The sequence below is a fragment of the Symphalangus syndactylus genome, chromosome 6 (genome assembly GCF_028878055.3).
Source record: "Symphalangus syndactylus isolate Jambi chromosome 6, NHGRI_mSymSyn1-v2.1_pri, whole genome shotgun sequence".
Taxonomy (NCBI): domain Eukaryota; kingdom Metazoa; phylum Chordata; class Mammalia; order Primates; family Hylobatidae; genus Symphalangus; species Symphalangus syndactylus.
The window spans coordinates 50480647-50507040 of NC_072428.2; the positions used below are offsets into that span (position 1 = coordinate 50480647).

At 37.2% G+C, this 26394-nt stretch overlaps 1 protein-coding gene and 1 pseudogene across 1 annotated transcript; one reads left to right on the plus strand and one right to left on the minus strand.

Annotated features, from left to right (window-relative positions):
- Positions 1-6008: 6008 nt before the first annotated feature.
- Positions 6009-10288, minus strand: LOC129485273 (olfactory receptor 52N2-like; annotated as a pseudogene).
- A 12770-nt stretch (positions 10289-23058) lies between these two features.
- On the plus strand, positions 23059-24021 carry LOC129484511 (olfactory receptor 52N1-like). The gene is given in 1 exon segment (XM_055282688.1): positions 23059-24021. A coding segment is annotated over 1 exon segment (963 nt).
- The last annotated feature ends 2373 nt before the right edge of the window (positions 24022-26394 follow it).

The following is a 26394-nucleotide window of genomic DNA, read 5'->3' on the forward strand; positions in this document are numbered from 1 at the left end:
TAAAAAGAAAGCACACGTGTTTAAATATAACTGATTACAAACGTCCGGCCAAACTTAGAAGAAACCCTCTTCAGGAATGATTAAGGGAAAAAGAACGCAACAGGTGTTCAGTAATTAATAAGTTCCTAGAGAAATTTATAAGCTGTCTGCACTTAGTCAAGCTTTAAATTACCTGCGGGACTAGGAAAGAACCATCTATACTAATTCTAAATACGCCTTTACAGTGGCTAGTACATTTAGCAAATTTCAGACTGGATTAATAGTAAAAGTCAAAGCCTTGTTCATGAGGAGATAATCATTCAAGTATCTATTGTCCATGTCCCCAAGCACCAGAAAAGCCTGTGTTTTAAAATAACCTAGCAAATCAGATAAGCCGAACAGTCTGCTGTTTCCCCTTTAGGCACTAAAGGGAACTCAGAAAAATACTACCCATTAAAGACCCCAAGCGATGTATAACACAGTCAAAGTTTATATGTGTTTAGGAATTTATACCCTTAGCCAAACAAGTCTAGAGACTTGGTTGCCATAGATGAAATGTCTTCTATCTTCCTATTACCCTAGTAAGTCCAAACTACCTCCCAAAACAATCTACTGCCAACATTCCGACATACTTGGTTTATCTTCCACTTTCTCTTCCCTCAGAACTCAACATTTTCCAGTACAGGTGCCACCCCTACTCAGTACATTGATACCAGCCTGAGGAGCTGGCCTAGTGCTTCTAACCACTGAAACTGCAGTCCAAACAGCAAGAAAAGATGGACCCATCATACCCAAGTCAAGAAAGCACCACCATCCCCAAAGCCATGGACCATTATTCAAGGGAAAAAACCCCTCAAACTAAAGTTAAGGAAAGTTTAATTCTCTTTTATCTATTCTATTACCCTTTCTTCTTTCCTCATGCTATTGCTGACCTTGTTATCAATGTAACTAAGTCAGACTCACCTTAAATCATTACCTTTGATGCTTGCCTTGTTATGCCTTGTGAAGAGGACGAACAATGGCAAAGGTATGTCTCTCCTTTAGAAAAATACCTCTGCCCCTTCAGAGAAACCACTGACCTTGCGCCTTGCTCATGGTAGGGGTACCAAGGTACCTCAAGTTAGGAGATACGTTCTCAATGAGCAGATGTCATCGTGACTACCAGTGAACATGGCGGGACCTCCCCAGAAGGCTGTACCAACCTAAAATCTTACCTCCTCCTTACCAAAGGAACAACCCCCTCTAATTGCCAACTTTACCATTATAACCGAGTAACTATCTCTACTGACGCCCCTACCTCTACCAACCATACGCTTCCTTTAGAACACTTTTACGGCTTAGGAGCAGAGGCCAGTGGATACGACCCTGTAGGCCTCTTTAAAATACGCTTTATTGACCGTCCTTCTCCTTCTAAACTTTCTACCCTGCCCAACAACAATGCCAAAGTAAATATTATAGAAGTGAAGGATCTAAGACAAACTCTAGCAGTTGAAACAAGATATCAAGATATAAATGCCTAGTTGCGATGGATTCAATATTCTGTCCGCACTTTGAACAAAAGCAATTGTTATTCTTGTGTGCACAGCAGACCAGAGGCCCAGATTGTCTCCTTTCCACTGGGATAGTCCTTCAGTCGACCAGGCATGGGCTGTATAGTAGCTGTTTTCCAAGATTCCACAGCCTAAGGCAACAAATCATGCCAAGCTCTCTCTCTGCTATATCCTGAAGTCCAACGCCCTGCAGGTCAGCCCCCGAGGGCCATTCAGCTTCCACCTCCCGACGTCAATTTCACCTCATGTCTCTCACAACAGGGGGAGAACTTGGCATTCCTTGGAAGCTTAACACGTTGCAGCAAGATTAGGCCCTTCCAAGAGCTTACCCATCAGTCTGCCCTTAGTCATCCTTGAGCGGATGTATGGTAGTGTTGCAGTACACCCTTACTGGACACTCTGCCAAGTAACGGGTGCGGCACTTGTGCTTTTGTCCAATTGGCTATCCCTTTCACTCTAGAATTTCATCAACCAGGAAATGAAAAACCACAACACTGAGAAATAAGAGAAGCCCCTTATAAGTCTTTTGACTCTCAAGTTTACATAGATGCCATTAGTATCCCACGAGGAGTGCCTGACAGGTTCAAAGCCTGAGACCAAATAGCTGCAGGATTTGAATCCATATTTCCACAAGTAACTATTAATAAAAATGTAGCTTAGATAAATTACACCCATTATAATCAGCAGCAGTTTATTAATTACACCAAGGATGCTATCAAAGGAATAGCTGACCGGTTAAAGCCTACTAGCCAAAGAGCTTAAGAAAACAGTATAGCTCTAGACATGTTATTAGCCAAAAAGGTGAGGTTAGTGTTACGATTAAAACCCAATGTTGTACCTTCATCCCAAACAACACTGTCCCCGATAGGAGCATAAAAAAGGCCTTACAAAGACTTACCACTTTATCCAATAAACTAGCTAAAAATTCTAGAGTCAATGACCCTGTTTCAGGATGGCTAAGAAAGTAGTTCAGTAAATGGAAAAGAATCATAGCCTTAATTCTTATTTCTCTTGCAATTATAATAAGTGTACTCTTTCTTGTTAGGTGTTGTGTCATACCACGCATCCATAGGATAATACAAACGACTGTACAAACAGCACTTACTAAAGCCTCCCTTAGTTCTCCTCCACCTTATTCAAGTAAGCTTTTCCTTTTAGAAGATCAAATCAAATGGCAAAGCCAAGACATGTTAAAAACGTTTGAAGAGGAAGAATCATAAGAAAATTAAAAGGGTGGAATTGTAAGATACAATGAATTTCTCTGAGTTTCTCTTGAAAGATTTAGCCTGCTAACTTCCTTGTCTTTTGTTCTCAAACTCAACTTTCCTGTTCCTCCATGTCCCTAGTTACTGTAAAAGAGCCTACCTGCTTCCCATCAGCTCTAACCAATAACTCACATCTGTTCCCTTAGTTACCTGCACCCATTGTTCCCCTGAAACTGCACATCTCACAGGCCTCACCACTGTACCTCAAGTCCCTCTTCCCTTCCATATTTAGAAAGACATCTGCAAGTAACAAATCAGATTAGCTCAGATTGTGCGGTCTGACCCCAGCCCACGGGGGCGTGACACAGAAGTAGAAACTACCGTTAGAGAGAAAAGCTTGCTGCTCTCCTTCATTCCCTGTGCTCTTGCGATCTTGACTGATGCAAGTGGCACCCTTCTGCAGAAGTAAACTGCCTTGCTAAGATAACTTTTGCCTGAGTGCAGGTTTCACTTTGTGGCACTGAGCATTTTTTCCTACAGCATTTTTATATCCAACAGCAAGCTATATCTACAGTTTTTTTAATTTAAGGGAAAGTACATTTGTCATTAATTTATAAGAGACAGAACTCAGGGAAAGAGTGAGATAAGATATTAGTTATATTTTTGGCTTAATTTTGCCAGTTCAGTAAAACACAAAACACAGCTATTAGTAGAGACTTGTGAGAGGAAGCAGTTCCTGTGGAATGTTTGCTGTATTTTGTGTCCTCCCACCTGTGTCGTTACATGTGGCCCATCTGAAATTATTGACTAAGTGGTTCTGGAGATTCTGTAGAAACAAGATAATCTTCCCTATACTTTATATCACTTTGTCATTTTCTTTTTCTTCCTTTCCTTTGGGAATATCGATATATCTCTTATAGTTTGAAAAGGAAACATGGTGTAACCAATTGAAATCTCAATGTGAGTTCTTTGATACCTTGGTTCTAGATCTAATCTAACTGTGTGAAGTTGATGTAGGAATATTGGGTCTGTTTCAGAAAGCTTGCTGATCTCTGCTACCCAACACTTGGTCTCTAGGGCACAAGATGCAACTTGAAATAAAATGTTTTCCACTATCTTTCCCAGTCCTCTTGGTTTGCCTCTGCTTCCCTTTTATTTCCTTCCCTCTTCCCTCTCTGTCTGTCTGTCTCTCTCTCCCATCTCTCTCTATCTCTATCATCTCTATCTCTATCTCTCTTTATCTCTGTCTACATCTCTATCTCTACCTCTATCTATCTCTCTGTCTCTTCTCCCATGAATACTGAGTAGAATTTTGTTCTATGGCCATCCAACTTATACTTCTTTATGAAATTTCTCAAAGATATTGGCCTGCTGGCTGTAATCCGATTTTGAGTCTTAGTTTTCCATCTTTTTTTTTCATGAAACCTACTTTTGAATTTGTAATGATGAAGATAACAAAATTAATTTGCGATTGTTACTCATTGCCTGAAATCTTATTTATTGCATTTTACTTATCCAGATTTTAAGGATAGGTTCTTGTTTTACTTTGTTGCTCTTGCTGTTGTTTCTTCCCCCACCCCCAGCTTAGGTCTATTAACATTATTGTTTTCAAATTTTAACTGTAATATTCTATGATTCATCCAGTCTTTCTGCTTGTGTACCTCATATTCTTCATTTATGTAATGCAGACAATTATACCTATCTCATAGTTTTGAAGTAAAAGTTTGGTGAAGTAATAAATATGAAACATTATTATAATATTAAACGATGTATATGTTTTAAAAAGACAGTTTAGGAAAAGTAATTTATTGATCTGTTTGATAGTGTTTTGAATGGCTTAAATGAAGTTACCTGATAAACAAACTACCAAATGAAAAAACATAATTCTAAGATATAACAACTTTACTATTAATAAGCTTATGATTTACATTACATAGAGGCACTTTATAATTTTAGCTTTTAAAAAAAAAAAACTCAGGTTTTACTCCCAGGTATGAAAATCTTATTGCAAAAATACATGGTGTGATTAATCTATTTTACTATTTTGCTATTTGACTATATATAACATAATATTAAAATATATCATTTATATTAGCAAATAAGAATATAATTTTCATCAATATAAATCTTGACCTGCTTATCCATTTATACTTATTTTGTGATCACAGTCTATTTATTACTTCAGTTTTCTCTTGGATTTTGTTCTTATTATTTTTCTCATGTTTAATTCAATCTTGCTATTACTAAATACCACATTTATCATTCTAATACTACCATGCACTTTATCTCTGCTATTTCCAGAAATCTAAATAAGGTATAGTGTTCCCACAGTATTCATGAGGGAGTGGTTACAGGACACCTCCCATAATAAAATCTGTGGATGATCAAGTCTTTTATGTAAAATGGTGTGGTGTTTTTATATAACCTACACGCATCCTCTTGTGTATTTTAAATCATCTCTAGATTACTTATGATACCTAATGCAATGTGAATTCTATGTAAACAGTTGTTATATTGTATTATTTCTGTTTCTATCATTTTTATGGTTGTGTTATTTTTTTCCAAGTATTTTTGATCTGCAGCTGGTTGAATCCCAGGGTGCAGAACCCACATATATGGAGAACCAACTGTATGACTTTCTCCGTTGTCCTTCACCACTCTACTGCTTCTCCATCTACATGAAACTCAGATCAATCAGTCAAGCCCAGATATCTTTGATTGGCAAAGTATATAGATTTCTTTAAGTCTTCTTTCCTCTACATCTCTCCTGTCCTGAAACAGCTGTCAAGTAGTATCCATTGTATCTTTCAAAATTATTCTTGACATTAACTGCAAAGAGTATTTCCCCAGTTGTGACCACTCCAGTAACCACATTTATTGCAGCTTCATTTTTGTATGCACTGGAACATTCATATAAATCCAAATACTTACCCAGGCAGCAGGATGTCAGAGATAAATGAGCAGGCAAAGATGTTTTTCTCTAAAGTTATACAAGTTTCATATAAATATAGAATAGAAAGGATAACAGGACACTTGAAATTCAGTCCATTCGACAGGTCTAACTAAAGTTAAGTTTTGTAAAATGTATAATTATGTCTTGTCTATTTTATGTCTTTTGAGGTCTTGAATTAAACATTTTGTGATTATTTAATAAAATTTATGGCAGAATATTCACATTTTTTCCTGAGCTCATAGTTTTCGAATCTTACATTTATTCTCTTCCTCTATAACTTTCTTAATCTTTATGCTGAATTCAGACTTCCATATCATAGATTTATGTCATGCTTAAAATACCTTTCTCTCTAAAAAACAATTTGATCGCTCCTTCACAGATCTGCTTGGTCTTCACTCTATAGACAATTGGATTTAAGGTGGGAGGCAGCATCAGGTAGAGGTTGGCTATAAAAATGTGAACATGATGAGGTATGGTGTGTCCCCCAAAGTGGTGAGTGAAGAAATTGAAAAAGGCTGGGACATAGGTGATTAAAATAGCACATATATGTGATGTACAGGTACTGAGGGCTTTGTGGAGAGCATCTGCAGATGACAAATTCACTACAGCACGGATAATCATGGTGTAAGGCATGGAGATACAGACATGTCAAACCCCCCAATCAATATGGCAGCTATGAGACCATAGATGGCATTAATCTGGACATTACCACAGGATAATTTGGCCACAGACATATGGTCACAATAGGTGTGGTAGATGAGGTTGCCCCGGCAACAGGGAAGACACTTGATCAGGAAAGCAAATGGAATCATAAGCAACACACTTCGAATGAAGGTGACAAGTCCAACGTTGGTAATTACAGTGTTGGTGAAGATGGTGGAATAGTGTAGAGGGTGGTAAATGGCCACATAGTTGTCTAGAGCCATAAGCATGAGCACCCCAGACTCTATGCCTGTCAGCATGTGGGTGAAAAACATCTGCACAAGGCAGCCGTTAAAGTCAATTTCCTTGAGGCCAGACCAAAAAATACATAACATATTGGGAAAAAATGAGGTGCATCCAGTAACATCTGTAAGAGACAGCAAGGCTAGGAAGTAGTACATGGGTCAGTGCAGGGCCTCCTCACAGCTAATGAGGTATATAAGTCCATAGTTTCCCACAACAGCAATGATATACATGAAGCAGAAAGGCAGGGAGATCCAGATGTGTGCAGCCTCCAGCCCAGGAATCCCATTGAGAATGAAGTATCTTGGGGTCAGGCTGGAGCTGTTGGAAACATGCTAGTTTTGTGCCAGTAAAGTCGTCCTGTATAAGGAGAGAGTAGTGAGATTATTTTCATCCAGAGGAAAAAAATATAAAAAAGCATTTTTCACAATCTAAATAATAAATTTAGGGAAAAATAATCATTTTGTACCCAGACTATGTTTTTTGATTCTATTGAACGGTCCTATGACTGTAACTGAACCAACAGAAAAAAAACATGTTGTAAACATAGTGCTGAAGCCCTGGCCTGACTTGGTTTTCTACTGGAAACTCTGTGTATACGTACCTACTTATATTCCTGGGCCATTCAATAATGCTTGATTTTGCAACCTCAACCAATTTCCAAATTATGAACTCTATTTAAATAACATTGATTTTCTTAACTCACTACATACTTTCCCTTCTTTCAAGAAATACTTTCAGATGTGTCCACTGGGTTAAAGTTAATCAAATTATGTCAGCACCTACCAGTTATGCACTTCTATTCTGATTCAGCTTGATCTATATACAAGTGTAAACCTGGCAAGTCTGGATTTTCCAAGTCAGAATAATTGAGGAGAGATGTGAAGGGCCAAAAAGGTACATAATAAGGTACAATTTACAAATCATGGCCATGTGTATTTTGTATTCATCTCTTTTTGTATTATTTCAGGTTTCTTGATGGTAAGCATGAAATATTTTTGTAATGTCTGCATTTAGCTAACAACATTATTAAGCTCTACGTAATTTTCATGCTTTTTGTTAACTCTCCTCAAATTTCTGTGTTGATAAGCATGATATATGCATGACGTATATATAATATAAGCATGATATATATGAGCATGGTACATAAGCTATATCCATGATATATATCATCCTTTTATATAAGCATGCTTACATATGCTATTAATATACAGTACATGTATTATATATGATCATAATTTTATACATTCTTTTGATGTATCATTTTTAGCCCCCAAATAACTACAGACAATTATATTGGGCAGGATAAAATCTTTACTAATTTTTTAGTCCATTTTTTGAGAATGGTTAGTTTTCCATCTTTCTTCTATGGTCTAAAACATGAGTCTAACCTTGAAAGCTTTTCTGATTAAAGTTGTAAAACTCCACAGTCTTATCGTTTCTTTCTTTCCTTCCTTCTTTCTTCTCTTTCTTTTCTTTCTTTCCTTTCTTTCTTTTTCTTTCTTTCTTATATTTTTAAAAATATTTCCCCAGTTATTGGTTGCTTTAGATTACCAAATTGAATTATTCATTTTTCCATATCATTGCAATTTAACAAATTATTTTATATTATCTTCTGTTATATTTTAATCTCCCCTACCTAACAGCCTTCTTCAAAGTTTTAATTGTGATTGCTTCTCTCTCTTTCTCTCTCTTTCTCTGTGTGTGTGTGTGTGTGTCTGTTTGTGTGTGTCTGTCTGTCTGTCTGTCTTTCTGTCTGTCTGTCTCTATCTCTATCACTGTGATGGGATTTAACCTAGAGTTTTCTATAGAGTTTTTTTAACCATTAATCAGTGGAAATCTTTTCAAGTGTTGCTGTATAAATAATCTCAATATATAGAAAAGATAAAAGAAAATCCTTCTAGAAAGCAATAAAAAATAGAACTTTTTTTTTTTTTTTTTGAGACGGAGTCTCGCTCTGTCGCCCAGTGGCACGATCTTGACTCACTGCAAGCTCCGCCTCCCGGGTTTACGCCATTCTCCTGCCTCAGCCTCGACTACAGGCGCCCGCCACCACGCCCGGCTAATTTTTTGTGTTTTTTAGTAGAGATGAAGTTTCACCGTGTTAGCCGGGATGGTCGCGATCTCCTGACCTCGTAATCCGCCTGCCTCGGCCTCCCAAAGTGCTGGGATTACAGGCGTGAGCCACCGCGCTGGGCCGGAACTGATTATTTTTAAAGCATTTTGCTTTATGGTAAAATACTTTTAATGTTAAGTAAAGTAAACCGTGTAATTTTTCAGCACAACCTGGAACATAATAAGAAAAATACATAATACTATCACAATTATTGTTAGTATTATTATCATTATATTGCTCTACAAAATAAGTGAAAATTAAATTATGTCTAGCCATCCCTTAAAACCTCCTGTATACTTCCATCTCACTCAGAGCAAACACCAACATCCTTACATTTGTTTACAAAATCTTACACAATTAGGACTCTTTTAAATATCTGAAGGCATCTCCCACTATTCTAATTCTCATTCTCTCAGTCCATCCATATCTACTGAAGTTTTCTTAAGTGTAACAAACATGTACAGTTAAAGATATTTCTACTTGCAGTATCAATGCCTGCTATGTTCATCCCAAGCTCTATAATGAATGGATGGATGAATAAATTCTGAAATCTCCTTTTTGGATGGTCCTCCTGCTTATACATAAATACCTTAACAAATTAGTGTCACAATAAACTTTGAAAAATAAAAATGTATTAGGAAGACATGATTTCAAGATGTCCTTAATCTTACCTACAAAAATTAATGAAATTGGAGATATTTAGAATTGGGAAAAGAACATGTAGTAGATGCATGCAAATTGTCTTTTGTGTTATTTTGCATACCCCCAAAATAAACATATTATAAATAGAAAAATGTTACAGAAATTTAAATTTGGCTTCAAGTAATGTTGCCCATTCACAGAGATAAAATTTTCTAATAAGATAATGGGATCACCGCCCTCTGATGTATCAAGCAGTGGGAAAATGGCATATGTCGTTAATGTTGTCAAGAACTTGGGCTACATGATCACTAGAATTTCTTTCAAGTGTTTTTTTTTTAACTTTTAAGTTCAGGGATACAAGTGCAGGTTTGTTCCATAGGTAAATTTTTGTCATGGGGGTTTGTTGTGGAGATTATTTCATCACTCAGGTAATAAGTCTAGTACCCATTAGTTATTTTTTCTGATCTTCTCCGTCCTCCCAGCCTCCATCCTAACTCTTACACTAATTCATTTTCAATGGTAAAGATGTTACTGCTTCCTAAGGAATACTCCTCCATCTATGGAGGGCAGAGAAGTTTTTCTATTATTGTATAGAAATACACTTGCCCGTATCTCTTTGGTCCTTGTCACATCAGCCTCATGGAATCCCCTTCCTTCAGCACCTAAACTATGTTTAATTTTCTCCCTCTTCTCCCTCCTCAAGGCAATTTGCAAATTCCTTGGTTTCAAAATTCTAAAGAGTGAAGTAATTCAGAACTTCCTTATTCAACTGCTCTCTCACTTAAATCCCTCCTATATAGTAGCAATTTTGTGCATTTTATGTATTTGTTTTCTTTTTATCTGAACCATTTTCATCCAAACTCACCCTGGTGCCAGATGTGTTTAAATTCCCATTCATGACTGATATTACTCAGAAACAATTGCACAATATTGATGAGGAACCCTATATAAAAAACTTAATATCTTCTCTGGGGATTTTCCAAGCCAAGGTAAAAAAATTCTTTGGGGCTTTACAGATAGATGTCCCATAGGTCTCTGAAAAGGAGGTGAATTTACCTTTGTTGAAAATAGAGCTATATTTAGAATATGTCTATGCCTGAGGGAAAAAATTCTCAAATTTTATTATTGATGGGACATGTGAAGTGTCTAGCATCTATTGAATCACAAACCTGGAATTTTTCCTGACTCCCTAGGGCAGTTCCATTCCAGTTTCATAACATTTTATATATATATTCATGTGCCATGTGGGTATTTTAAAGCTTTCTCAAAAATATTGAGTAAACAATTTCAGAATCTTTTATGCTAGGGGCTCATTAAAATATATATTCTGCAATAAGGCTGAGTTATGTCTTTATTCGAAAGGTTAACACTGTTAAATGCACTGTCTCTCCATCACTGTTCCCCTTTACCTCAGTAGAAATACAGCATTCTTTTCTATTATAATCCCCATTAGTACATCTTGATCAAGTTTAAGGAAACATCAAAGGCTGGGATTGAAATTCTCCTCAAAGTAGACAGATGTCTGGAAAGGAATCTAAGAACATCGTGACCACAATGTAATACCTTGTGTTTGTAGAATGAATGCAGTCTATGGAGAGGTGAAAACAGTAAACAGTAATGTGATGTAGTGGTACATCTTTCTTCTAGCACAAGCAGCTACAATGGACAGAATCCCTACAAATGTAGATCCTTTTTTCTTTTGCAGTGAGCCAGCTCGCTTACCGAAACACATAAAATAAGCTCTATGCCACAGAGCTTCAACCCAGAGTGAGTCTTCAATTATTAACAATATGGTGGTGTGTAGCTTTATTCCAGAGCAGATAGCTAATAAATGAAAAACATAGATGTCAGCTTTCCTTTTAAAACTTGCTGAGTTACAATATTAATAGCATTTGAAAAATAATACTTAAATAAATAGTAAGCTATCAGATGCTAGGTAATGCTTCAAGTCCTAGACTCTGCTACAAAGCTCCTCAGGTAAGAAAATCTTCGAAAAATATCCTTACTTCGGGTTTTTTTTTTTTTTTTTTTTTGCTTTTTGTTTGTTTTCTGAACGAAAACTGTATTAAGCAGGCATATCTGCTTATAAATGCTATGCGTATATAATAATATACTTATGAACAAATAGTGAATAGGTGTGAGAAATTAAAATGAAGTCTATTTATCTGGTTATAATACAGGCATACCTTAGACATAGCACAGATTTAGTTTCAGACCACTGCAATAACGTGAGTCACATGAATTTTGGGTTTCTCGGTGCATATAAAATGTATGTTTACACTATACTCTGGTCTATTAAGTGTACAATAGCATTATGCCTAAAAAATACATAGACCTTTTTAAAAATACGCTATTCCTAAAAAATGCTAGTGATTATCTGAGCCTTCCGGGAGCCATAATCTTTTTGCTGGTGGCGGGTCTTTGATTGCTGTTGACTGCTTAGGGTGGTGGTTGCTGAAGGTTCGAGTGATTGTGACAATTTCTTAAAATAGGACAATAAATGTTCCCCCATTGATTGACTTTTACTTTCATGAAAGATTTGTCTATGGTGTGTGATCCTGTTTGATAGCATTTTACGCACAGTGAAGCAGCTTTCAGAGTTAATCCTCTCAAACTATACTACTGCTTTCTCAACTAAATCTAGGTAATATTCAAAATCCTTTGTTGTCATTTCAGCAATGTTCACAACATCTTCACCAAGAGTAGATTCCATCTCAAAGAACCATTTTCTTTTTTTTATTATTATTATTATTATACTTTAAGTTTTAGGGTACATGTGCACAATGTGCAGGTTTGTTACATATGTATCCATGTGCCATGTTGTTTTGCTGCACCCATTAACTCGTCATTTAGCGTTAGGTATATCTCCTAATGCTGTCCCTCCCCCCTCCCGCAACCCCACAACAGTCCTCGGAGTGTGATGTTCCCCTTCCTGTGTCCATGAGTTCTCATTGTTCAGTTCCCACCTATGAGTGAGAACATGCGGTGTTTGGTTTTTTGTCCTTGCAATAGTTTACTGAGAATGATGTTTTCCAGTTTCATCCATGTCCCTACAAAGGACACGAACTCATCATTTTTTATGGCTGCATAGTATTCCATGGTGTATGTGTGCCACATTTTCTTAATCCGGTCTATCGTTGTTGGACATTTGGGTTGGTTCCAAGTCTTTGCTATTGTGAATAGTGCCGCAATAAACATACGTGTGCATGTGTCTTTATAGCAGCATGATTTATAGTCCTTTGGGTATATACCCAGTAATGGGATGGCTGGGTCAAATGGTATTTCTAGTTCTAGATCCCTGAGGAATCGCCACACTGACTTCCACAATGGTTGAACTAGTTTACAGTCCCACCAACAGTGTAAAAGTGTTCCTATTTCTCTGCATCCTCTCCAGCACCTGTTGTTTCCTGACTTTTTAATGATGGCCATTCTAACTGGTGTGAGATGATATCTCATTGTGGTTTTGATTTGCATTTCTCTGATGGCCAGTGATGATGAGCATTTCTTCATGTGTTTTTTGGCCTCATAAATGTCTTCTTTTGAGAAGTGTCTGTTCATGTCCTTTGCCCACTTTTTGATGGGGTTGTTTGATTTTTTCTTGTAAATTTGAGTTCATTGTAGATTCTGGATATTAGCCCTTTGTCAGATGAGTAGGTTGGAAAAATTTTCTCCCATTCTCTAGGTTGCCTGTTCACTCTGATGGTAATTTCTTTCGCTGTGCAGAAGCTGTTTATTTTAATTAGATCCCATTTGTCAATTTTGGCTTTTGTTGCCATTGCTTTTGGTGTTTTAGACATGAAGTTCTTGCCCATGCCTATGTCCTGAATGGTATTGCCTAGGTTTTCTTCTAGGGTTTTTATGGTTTTAGGTCTAACATGTAAGTCTTTAATCCATCTTGAATTAATTTTTGTATAAGGTGTAAGGAAGGGATCCAGTTTCAGCTTTCTACATATGGCTAGCCAGTTTTCCCAGCACCATTTATTAAATAGGGAATCCTTTTCCCGTTGCTTGTTTTTGTCAGGTTTGTCAAAGATCAGATGGTTGTAGATATGCGGCATTATTTCTGAGGGATGTGTTCTGTTCCATTGATCTATGTGTCTGTTTTGGTACCAGTATCATGCTGTTTTGATTACTGTAGCCTTGTAGTATAGTTTGAAGTCAGGTAGTGTGATGCCTCCAGCTTTGTTATTTTGGCTTAGGATTGACTTGGCGATGCGGGCTCTTTTTTGGTTCCATATGAACTTTAAAGTAGTTTTTTCCAATTCTGTGAAGAAAGTCATTGGTAGCTTGACGGGGATGGCATTGAATCTATAAATTACCTTGGGCAGTATGGCCATTTTCATGATATTGATTCTTCCAACCCATGAGCATGGAATGTTCTTCCATTTGTTTGTATCCTCTTTTATTTCATTGAGCAGTGGTTTGTAGTTCTCCTTGAAGAGGTCCTTCTCATCCCTTGTAAGTTGGATTCCTAGGTATTTTATTCTCTTTGAAGCAATTGTGAATGGGAGTTCACTCATGATTTGGCTCTCTGTCTGTTATTGGTGTACAAGAATGCTTGTGATTTTTGCACATTGATTTTGTATTCTGAGACTTTGTGGAAGTTGCTTATCAGCTTAAGAAGATTTTGGGCTGAGACAATGGGGTTTTCTAGATATACAATCATGTCATCTGCAAACAGGGACAATTTGACTTCCTCTTTTCCTAATTGAATACCCTTTATTTCCTTCTCCTGCCTAATTGCCCTGGCCAGAACTTCCAACACTATGTTGAATAGGAGTGGTGAGAGAGGGCATCCCTGTCTTGTGCCTGTTTTCAAAGGGAATGCTTCCAGCTTTTGCCCATTCAGTATGATATTTGCTGTGGGTTTGTCATAGATAGCTCTTATTATTTGGAGATACGTCCCATCAATACCTAATTTATTGAGAGTTTTTAGCATGAAGCGTTGTTGAATTTTGTCAAAGGCCTTTTCTGCATCTATTGAGATAATCATGTGGTTTTTGTCTTTGGTTCTGTTTATATGCTGGATTACATTTATTGGTTTGTGTATGTTGAACCAGCCTTGCATCCCAGGGATGAAGCCCACTTGATGATAGTGGATAAGCTTTTTGATGTGCTGCTGGATTCGGTTTGCCAGTATTTTATTGAGGATTTTTGCATCAATGTTCATCAAGGATATTGGTCTAAAATTCTCTTTTTTGGTTGTGTCTCCCTCAGGCTTTGGTATCAGGATGATGCTGGCCTCATCAAATGTGTTAGGGAGGATTCCCTCTTTTTCTATCGATTGGAATAGTTTCAGAAGGAATGGTACCAGTTCCTCCTTGTACCTCTGGTAGAATTCGGCTGTGAATCCATCAGGTCCTGGACTCTTTTTGGTTGGTAAGCTATTGATTATTGCCACAATTTCAGAGCCTGTTATTGGTCTATTCAGAGATTCAACTTCTTCCTGGTTTAGTCTTGGGAGGGTGTATTTGTCAAGAAATTTATCCATTTCTTCTAGATTTTCTAGTTTATTTGCGTAGAGGTGTTTGTAGTATTCTCTGATGGTAGATTGCATTTCTGTGGGATTGGTGATGATATATCCTTTATCATTTTTTATTGCATCTATTTGATTCTTCTCTCATTTCTTTTTTATTAGTCTTGTTAGCGGTCTATCAATTTTGTTGATCTTTTCAAAAAACCAGCTCCTGGATTCATTAATTTTTTGAAGGATTTTTTGTGTCTCTATTTCCTTCAGTTCTGCTCTTATTTTAGTTATTTCTAGCCTTCTGCTAGCTTTTGAATGTGTTTGCTCTTGCTATTCTAGTTCTTTTAATTGTGATGTTAGGGTGTCAATTTTGGATCTTTCCTGCTTTCTCTTGTGGGCATTTAGTGCTATAAATTTCCCTCAACACACTGCTTTGAATGTGTCCAGGAGATTCTGGTACGTTGTGTCTTTGTTCTCATTGGTTTCAAAGAACATCTTTATTTCTGCCTTCATTTTGTTATGTACCCGGTAGTCACTCAGGAGCAGGTTGTTCAGTTTCCATGTAGTTGAGTGGTTTTGAGTGAGTTTCTTCATCCTGAGTTCTAGTTTGGTTGCACTGTGGTCTGAGAGACAGTTTGTTCTAATTTCTGTTCTTTTACATTTGCTGAGGAGAGCTTTACTTCCAACTATGTGGTCAATTTTGGAATAGGTGTGGTGTGGTGTTGAAAAAAATGTATATTCTGTTGATTTGGGGTGGAGAGTTCTGTAGATGTCTATTAGGTCCGCTTGGTGCAGAGCTGAGTTCAATTCCTGGGTATCCTTGTTAACTTTCTGTCTCGTTGATCTGTCTAATGTTGACAGTGGGGTGTTAAAGTCTCCCATTATTATTGTGTGGGAGTCTAAGTCTCTTTGTAGGTCACTCAGGACTTGCTTTATGAATCTGGGTGCTCCTGTATTGGGTGCATATATATTTAGGATAGTTAGCTCTTCTTGTTGAATTGATCCTTTTACCATTATGTAATGGCCTCTTTGTCTCTTTTGATCTTTGTTGGTTTAAAGTCTGTTTTATCAGAGACTAGGATTGCAACCCCTGCCTTTTTTTGTTTTCCATTTGCTTGGTAGATCTTCCTCCATCCCTTTATTTTGAGTCTATGTGTGTCTCTGCACGTGAGATGGGTTTCCTGAATACAGCACACTGATGGGTCTTGACTCCTTATCCAATTTGCCAGTCTGTGTCTTTTAATTGGAGCATTTAGCCCATTTACATTTAAAGTTAATATTGTTATGTGTGAATTTGATCCTGTCATTGTGATGTTAGCTGGTTATTTTGCTCGTTAGTTGATGCAGTTTCTTCCTAGCCTCGATGGTCTTTACAATTTGGCATGTTTTTGCAGTGGCTGGTACTGGTTGTTCCTTTCCATGTTTAGTGCTTCCTTCAGGAGCTCTTTTAGGGCAGGCCTGGTGGTGACAAAATCTCTCAGCATTTGCTTGTCTGTAAAGTATTTTATTTCTCCTTCATTTATGAAGCTTAGTTTGGCTGATATGAAATTCTGGGTTGAAAATTCTTTTCTTTAAGAATGTTGAATATTGGTCCCCACTCTCTTCTGGCTTGTAGAGTTTCTGCTGAGAGATCAGCTGTTAGCCTGATGGGCTTCCCTTTGTGGGTAACCCGACCTTTCTCTCTGGCTGCCCTTAACATTTTTTCCTTAATTTCAACTTTGGTGCATCTGACAATTATGTGTCTTCGAGTTGCTCTTCTCGAGGAGTATCTTTGTGGCATTCTCTGTATTTCCTGAATCTGAATGTTGGCCTGCCTTGCTAGATTGGGGAAGTTCTCCTGGATAATATCTTGCAGAGTGTTTTCCAACTTCGTTCCATTCTCCCCATCACTTTCGGGTACACCAATCAGACATAGATTTGGTCTTTTCACATAGTCCCATATTTCTTGGAGGCTTTGTTCTTTTCTTTTTATTCTTTTTTCTCTAAACTTCCCTTCTCGCTTCATTTCATTCATTTCATCTTCCATCACTGATACCCTTTCTTCCAGTTGATTGCATCGGCTACTGAGGCTTCTGTATTCTTCAGGTAGTTCTCGAAACTTGGCTTTCAGCTCCATCAGCTCCTTTAAGCACTTCTCTGCATTGGACATTTTAGTTATACATTCATCTAATTTTTTTTCAATGTTTTTAACTTCTTTGGCATTGGTTTGAATTTCCTCCTGTAGCTCAGAGTAGTTTGATCGTCTGAAGCCTTCTTCTCTCAACTCGTCCAAATCATTCTCCATCCAGCTTTGTTCCATTGCTGGTGAGGAACTGTGTTCCTTTGGAGGAGGAGAGGCGCTCTGCTTTTTAGAGTTTCCAGTTTTTCTGCTCTGTTTTCTCCCCATCTTTGTAGTTTTTTCTACTTTCGGTCTTTGATGATGGTGATGTACAGATGGGTTTTTGGTGTGGGTGTCCTTTCTGTTTGTTAGTTTTCCTTCTAACAGACAGGACCCTCAGCTGCAGGTCTGTTGGAGTCTGCTATAGGTCCACTCCAGACCCTGTTTGCCTGGGTGTCAGCAGCTGTGGCTGCAGAACAGCAGATTTTCATGAACCACCAATTCAGCTGTCTGATCATTTCTCTGGAAGTTTTGTCTCAGAGGACTACCTGGCCAAGTGAGGTGTCAGTCTGTCCCTCACCAGGCCAAGTGAGGTGTCAGTCTGTCCATCCCAGTTAGGCTGCTTGGGGGTCAGGGACCCACTTTAGGAGGCAGTCTGCCTGTTCTCAGATCTCCAGCTGCCTGCTGGGAGAACCATTACTCTCTTCAAAGCTGTCAGACAGGGACATTTAAGTCTGCAGAGGTTCCTGCTGTCTTTTTGTTTGTCTGTGCCCTGCCCCCAGAGGTGGAGCCTACAGAGGCAGGCAGACCTCCTTGAGCTGTGGTGGGCTCCACCCAGTTGGAGCTTCCTGGCTGCTTTGTTTACCAAAGCAAGCCTGGGCAATGGTGGGCGCCCCTCCCCCAGCCTCACTGCTGCCTTGCAGTTTGATCTCAGATTGCTGTGCCAACAATCAGCGAGACTCCGTGGGCATAGGACCCTCCGAGCCAGGTTTAGGACACAATCTCCTGGTGTGCCGTTTTCCAAGCCCATTGGAAAAGCACAGTATTAGGGTGGGAGTGACCCAATTTTCCAGGTGCCGTCTGTCACCCCTTTCTTTGACTAGGAAAGGGAACTCCCTGACCCCTTGCGCTTCCCAAGTGAGACAATGCCTCACCCTGCTTCGGCTGGGCTCGCAAATGTTGCACTAAACCGACTGTCCTGCACCCACTGTTTGGCCCTCCCTAGTGAGATGAACCCAGTACCTCAGATGGAAATGCAGAAATTACCCATCTTCTGTGTCGCTCACCCTGGGAGCTGTAGACTGGGGAGCTGTTCCTATTTGGCCATTTTGGCTCCCTCATGCCTCTGAAGAATCTTTTTAAAGAAGGACCAAATTGAGAGTGCTTACACTAACTAATTTAAAAATGTATTATAATGCTATGACAATCAATAAAATATAGTAACAGTATAAAATTAGAAATATAAGTACCACTAAATCTAAAATAAAAGTTAAAAAAGAGAAATTGAAGATGACATAAATAAATGGAATGATATCTCATGTTCATGGACTGGAAGAATTAATATTCTTAAAATGTCTATAAAGCCCAAAGCAATCTGCAGATTCAATGCAATCTCTGTAAAAATTCCAGTGTCATTCTTCACAGAAATGGAAAAAAGTCTTAAAATTTCTATGGAACCATAAAAGACCTTAATTAGCCAAAGCAATATTGACCAAAAAGAATAAAGCTGGAGGCAGCACACTACAGAATTTCAAAATATATTGCAAAGCTATAGTAATCAGAACAGGATGGTACTGGCATAAAAACAGATACATTGACCAATGGAATAGGATAGAGATCCCAGAAGCAAACCCACACATTTAAAAAGAAAAAGACCAGTCTTCAATAAATGGTATTGGGAAAAATTGATATCCACATACAGAAAATATAAATGAACCCTTAGCTTATTTCTTATATAAGAATCAACACAAAATAAATTAAAGATTCAAATATAAAACTTGAAACATTAAATTTATAAAAGAAAACATAGGAGAAAAGCTCCATGACATTGGTTTGGGCAAAGATTTAATGACTATGACCCCAAAAGCACCAGGCAACAAAAGCAAAAATAAACAATTGAGATTGGATTATATTAAAATGCTTCTGTATAGCCAAAAATACCAATAGAGAGATAACTTCTCAGACTGGAAAAAAAAATTTGCAAATCATACGCTGGATAAGGGCTAATATCCAAAATAAACAAGGAATTCAAACTACTCAATTGCAAAAAAAAAAAAAACCCTATAAAAAGTAGAGAAAGGATTCGAATAAAAATTTCTCAAAAGAAGACTTACAAATGGCTAAAAAGTATGTGAGGAAATGCTCAACATCACTAATCTTTAGAGAAATGCAAATTAAAACAATAATAAGACATTACCTCACACCTGTTACATTGGCTATTATCAAAAGGATGAAAGACAAGAGCTGTTGATGAAAATGTTGAGAAAAGTGAACCATTATACACTGTTGTTGGGAATTTAAATTAGTATAGTTCTTTTAGAAAACAGTATAGAGGTTCCTCAAAAAATCAAAAATGGAATTACCATATGATCCAGCAGTCTCACTGGGTATATGCTCAAAGAAATTGAAATCAATATGTTAATGAGATGTCTGCAACCTCGTGTTCATTGCAGTATTATTTGCAATAGTCAAAGTGTGTCCATCAATGAATGAATGGGTTTAAAAATGTGGAATATATACACAAACGAATACTATTTGGCCTTAAAAAAATCAGGAAATTCTGTCACGAGCAACAACATAAATGAAACGAGAGGGCGTTGTTAAGTGAAATATATTATTTTTTATTATGGCATAGCTATGCTTCTGCACTGTACCATTAGTCTATGTCTTCAAATAATCATTTGGAACTAGTTTCATTACCCTCAGTAGGCATCATTATACCCAGTCCTTAGTAATGAAGCAAAGATATTCATTATTGCTACTCTTGGTAAACACTGCATAGAAGGAAGATCTTAACCAGTGCAATAAGGCAAGAAAAAATCATACAAATAGGAAAGAAGGAAGCAAATTACTCATTTTTCACAGAGTGAAAAATCTGTCTAGATAATTCCAAATAATGTTCATTAAAATGTTATAAATAATAAGCAAATATATTGGAGACATGAAATAAAAGGTCACATATACAACTCAATTGTTTGCATACTGGCATTATTTAAGTTTTCTTTAAAAACATCTTTTTCAGTACTAATTTTGTGGATGACATTGTGCTAAGTTTTGAAAAAAGAGGCAGGTGTGCCTCTCAAAAGGATTTAATTATGATACTCCAAGTGGTTTCAGACATACATACCTCTGCTGTACCTATAAAAAATTATGTCCCCAGGAGCCCCAGACTATAATGACGTCAAAATAGTTCTGAAGACAGCTCCCACTGGCTTAGCCAGTATCCTTAGGACCCAGATATACCTGATTCTTAATTATCTTTTGTTCATTTTCTAAACATACACACATACACAGACGCACTCACCGGGGAAATCACTTCTCTTCTGAGACTATAGTAGAGACAGTAACAACCAAGTTTTTTCCATTACTCACCTTCAGAATACAAAACATCCACAACATACACACATGCATGCATGCGCACATACACATATAGACAGATAATAGAAATGTTCCCTCCTCCACTTGCCTCCCAAGGTCTCAATGTAGGTATTGTACTTCTCCTTCAGGACCAAGAGGATCACATAGACATAAATATGACTTGATCCATGGATAGGTCTTCAGTTTCTTGAGGAACTCCGGTAGTTTTCAGGGTAAGCAGATTTACTTTTGTTTAAGCTTTTATTTTAAGTTCAGGGTTACACATGCAGGATTTGGAAGTTTGTTACATAAGTTAACATGTGTCATGGAGGTTTGTTGTACAGATTATTTCATCACCCAGGTATTAAGCCTAGTATCCATTAGATATTTTTCCTGATTCTCTCCCTCCTATGAGAGTTCTGCACAGCAAAAGAAACTATCAACAGAGTAAACAGACAACCTACAGGATAGGAGAACATTTTTACAAACTATGTATCTGACAAAGGTCTAATATCCAGATCTTTAAGGAACTTAAAATTAGAAGAAAAAAACAAACAACCTATTAAAAAATGGGAAAAGGATATGAACAGACACATCTCAGAAGAAAACACATATGTGGCCAACAATCATATGAGAAAAAGCTCAACATCACTGATCATCAGGGTGAGCAGATTTCTGAATTGAGATTGCTTTATTCTTATCAAAGGGATGGGTGCAGATTACAGTAGCTGAGAAATGAGGATGAATAAGAGAGTTGTCAGAAGAGCTACTCTCCTAGCTTTTAAAATGGTGCAGCAGACAAACTGGCTTGTATGTTCCATTTTCACTTTGGATAAAATATTCACATTTCAATTACTGAAACATAATCTTTGCAGGAAGTATTCTATTTATTCCCTCTGGCTGTGAAAGCTAGAAGCAGCATTTCTGAGAGAAAAGAATTTCTTCTGTGACCTGAAAAAAAGAGAGATGACAGCCTTATTCCATACTTTTATGTGTCTTGTCTTCTTTTCAGTGAGTTGCCTCTATTTCACGTGATAGTAATGTTATTTGAATTATATCTCAGTTAGTAAAGTGACAAGAGTTCATTTATTCAGCCCTAATATTTCATAAAATAAGGACATAAAAATTTTATAAAAGATACATATGAAAATAGGATAGCCAGTTTTATACAACCTTAAATTTTCAATAGTGACATCCCTGCAGTGACAGGTGAGTCACCTCCAATATGTCAAGGAGGAACTATAAATATCAATATTGATATGTTTAAATCAGAAAGCCTACTTAGTTTTCCTCCAATATCTTTCTATAGGAGAATATGCCCCCATCACAGAACTTGCTCCTTTTAAAAATTTTTAATCAACATATTCCGGCCAATAGAGCTCACTTCTTCAGACTGTGAAGCCTATTTTCATCTATTCTGTGGTCATGACTTTGAGTTTGTTCTTATTTTCTCACAATACGCTATCACACCAAATACTCTCTCCCTTACTATTCAGAAGTGTTTTGTTGGTCCTTGTTCTACCACTGCCTGTTCTTCTGTGGGCCTTGAAAAATGTACTGAACATCTTCTGTATACAAAAGAAACTTAATTTTGGAGATTACATAGCCTCCAAAATATTTGATAAAAATATTCTTTATTTTAAGCCTTGAAAATATTTGATTCTATGGTTGAAGTTTTGATATGGGTAGAATATAAAGCACTATGTTCTAAAGGGAATGTCAATTTATTTTGTTTAGGATGATAAGCATCTTTATTTTCATTGAATTGACTCTACAGTCAATTAGACTAGACTGTAATCTTAGGAAAACTTTGGATTCTCATAAGTTCTTGCATTTCTAATGATCCTTCATCCTCCATATATCATGGTACTTATAAAACAAGTGGTCTTTTGATGATATTAGAAAGTGGATTATTATTATTATTATTTGCCTCTAAGATCCTTGTATGATTTTGCTTCAAGAAAACTACAGCTACAAGGGGGTGATTCATATTTTTCTGTATTTAAGTTTTCTGCAAACCAAAAGGGAGGAGTTTGGGCTAAAACTAGATTGAAAATATTGTAAGTATGTCCATTAGGACAGATTTAATTTGAAAGGTAAGCCCACAGGAACTACTGAAGTCTGTTAACATTTCAGAATACAACAGAGATCTCTAAGATGGTGAGCACCTAGAATAGAGCAAATATTTAATCAATTCTTGACCACAGAGTTGTTCAGTTCGTGGCCAACATTGGCCTGGAGAATGGACTACATGATAACAAAAGACCCTAGATATTCAGGTCCAGATGTACTGACTAGACTCAGTTCTTCCTGTCAACACCTAATGCTTAAGGCACAGACCCAGACAGAGTATATATCACATAATAAACATAATAGAACAAATATAGTCATTGATCTACAAGAAAAACAAAATAGCCATTATGGGAAAGAAGACTGATGGTCAGTTACTCCCTGAAATTACTCTTTTTTTTTCCTGCTCACAGAGGCAATGCTATAACTGCTATACAACGAACTTCCAACAGTCATTATGTCATTTCTAAATGGTACCAGCCTAACTCCAGCTTCATTCATCCTAAATGGCATCCCTGGTTTGGAAGATGTGCATTTGTGGATCTCCTTCCCACTGTGTACCATGTACAGCATTGCTATTACAGGGAACTTCAGCCTTATGTACCTCGTCTACTCTGATGAGGCCTTACACAGACCTATGTATGTCTTCCTAGCCCTTCTTTCCTTCACAGATGTGCTCATGTGCACCAGCACCCTTCCCAACACTCTCTTCATATTGTGATTTAATCTCAAGGAGATTGATTTTAAAGCCTGCCTCGCCCAGATGTTCTTTGTGCACACCTTCACAGGGATGGAGTCTGGAGTGCTCATGCTCACGGCCCTGGACCGCTATGTGGCCATCTGCTTCCTTCTGCGTTATGCCACCATCCTCACTAATTCAGTCATTGCTAAAGCTGGGTTCCTCACTTTTCTTAAGGGTGTGATGCTTGTTATCCCTTTCACTTCCCTCACCAAGTGCCTTCCATACTGCAAGGGCAACGTCATACTCCACACCTACTGTGACCACATGTCTGTGGCTAAGATATCTTGTGGTAATGTCAGGGTTAACGCCATCTATGGTTTGATGTTTGCCCTGCTGATTGGGGGCTTTGATATCCTGTGCATTACAATCTCCTATACTATGATTCTTCGAGCAGTTGTGAGTCTATCATCAGCGGATGCTCGACAGAAGGCCTTCAGCACCTGCACTGCCCACATCTGTGCCATAGTCATCACCTATGTTGCAGCCTTCTTTACCTTCTCTACACACCGTTTTGGCGAACACACCATTCCTCCCCACATACATATTATTATGGCTATTCTCTACCTATTAATGCCTCCCACAATGAACCCTATTGTGTATGGGGTGAAAACCAGGCAGATATGAGAAAGTGTCATTAGGTTCTTTCTTAAGGGAAAGGACAATTCTCCTAACTTTTAAAGTCTTCTGAGATGTCAGAATTTTCTTAGCCAGGTTGAGATCACCAAGTCAATAGGGAGCTCTTTAAATGACACCAGAAATCTGGCCACAGGAATATTTTTATGATACTCGGGTTACTCTACATCTTTGGAAAGGGTACCATCATGATCAAATAGGTAAATATCCTCTCTCATGTTATTCCATGTTCTTTAAAGCCTTTTTACTATAGAGCACTTTGAAGTTCACTGCATTTAATCTTTACACACATAATCTTCTCTCCTAAATGACAGTCTACACAAATTTGCAGCACAGTGGTTGGATCACTAACACTGGAGTGAAACTTTTTAAAAAATTTAAATCTCTGCCAAAACATGAGCCGTGTTCATTTATGTCTGTCCTAACTTACTTAGCTCATCATTTTCCTGCCAAAATCACTTAGAGTTTATTCTGCTTCTATCCCAAGTTTGCCAGCTGTATATCCAGTAGCAACCCATGCATATGTTAACCAGAGAACTTCTAAAGTTGTAAATTGAAGCATGCCTGTAATACCCAGAAGCTGGCAATCACACCAATGTCCATCAACATTAGACAACATAAATAAATAATTGTGGTCTATTCAAATATAGAATTAGGTGAAAGAGATAAAAACACATATTATATATTGTCATTGATGTAGAGTTCAGAAGTAGGCCAGACTAACTGAGATAACGTTTAACTTTGAGAATGAGAAACCAGGTAATGAGGAGTGCTTCTGAGGTACTGCCCTTGATTAGTTCTTGACCTGGATGGTAGTTGCAACTTAGTGATATTTCATGAGCCTATTATTTGTAATATGTGCTCTTTTTGCCCATATACTATGCTTCAACAACATTTTTATTTAAAATAATATGTCTTGAGCACACACTCTGACCTCCCTAAGCTGTGAGACATTTCTTTCTTGCTTCCTATGCCAACCGTCTATAGTTTACAAGGTATATATACTTTCTTTTCTTTCAGAAGTACGTTAAATTTAGCATAAATAATATGTGCGTATTTGTACAAATCATAATAAAACAACAAAGACAAGATCATCATAAAAAAATTAAACTTACCTTTTGAAAATATCCTCCATCTAGTCCCTTTTTAGTGATTGCCTCTTAAAAATATTGTGTAGCAAAGACTTGGAAGCAACCCAAATGTCCAACAATGATAGACTGGATTAAGAAAATGTGGCACATATACACCATGGAATACTATGCAGCCACAAAATTTGATGAGTTCATGTCCTTTGTAGGGACATGGATGAAGCTGGAAACCATCATTCTCAGCAAACTATCGCAAGGACAAAAAACCAAACACTGCATGTTCTCACTCATAGGTGGGAATTGAACAATGAGAACACTTGGACACAGGAAGGGGAACATCACACTCCAGGGACTGTTGGGGGATGGGGGGTGGGGGGAGGGGGGAGGGATAGCATTAGGAGATATACCTAATGTTAAATGATGAGTTAATGGGTGCAGCACACCAACATGGCACATATATACATACGTAACAAACCTGCACGTTGTGCACATGTACCTCAGAACTTAAAGTATAATAAAAAAACATAAAAATATATATATATTGTTTGTGTATGTGTATGTTTTTGTTGTTCTTCTTTTTGGTGGTTATTTCTTTTACTCCAAGCTATGTTTAAACTTTAATAAGATTACCAACTACTCTGTTACACACAGTGAGGATTTAATTTAATAACTGTATCTATATCTGTCACCTGCCCTTTCCCTCAAAATATTTTATGTGTATATATGTATGTATATAATCACACACACACATATAAAACATCAATGTTAGTTATATCTTTAATTTTCTGTTACAAGATAATTACCACCTTACATTAATTCTGGAAATCTTTTTGATTTGTTTATAGTTTGGTTGCAATAACGGAAAACTAATAAATAATATTTGAATTACTATAATTATATAAATAATTTTATGAGTGTTGAATATGAATGCTAATCACTTTACAGCAAAGTAGGGATCATATTTTCTTCTTCATTAGTTCAGTATCATCATCTTCATTATTCTTGAAGTATGTTTCCAGTATCAATATTTTTTCAGAGATTTCTGAGAATATTTTGGACCAATCAAAAAAGGAAAGGAGTTATAGACAATTAGAAAATAACATTTATAACAGAGAAGAAGGAATGATAGCAGAAATATCCAAGAAAAGAAATATAAAGTTGTGAAAATCTCACAAAAAGGACACGAAAAAGGCAAGGCAATGTAAAACATGAAAGTAACAACGTAGATCATCTCCTCAGGATGTCAAATGTCTGACTTTATGATTGCTATTAAAAGAGAAACCTGCTAAAGCAAAGAATAATGTATCCCAACCACTATGAAATAATTTTT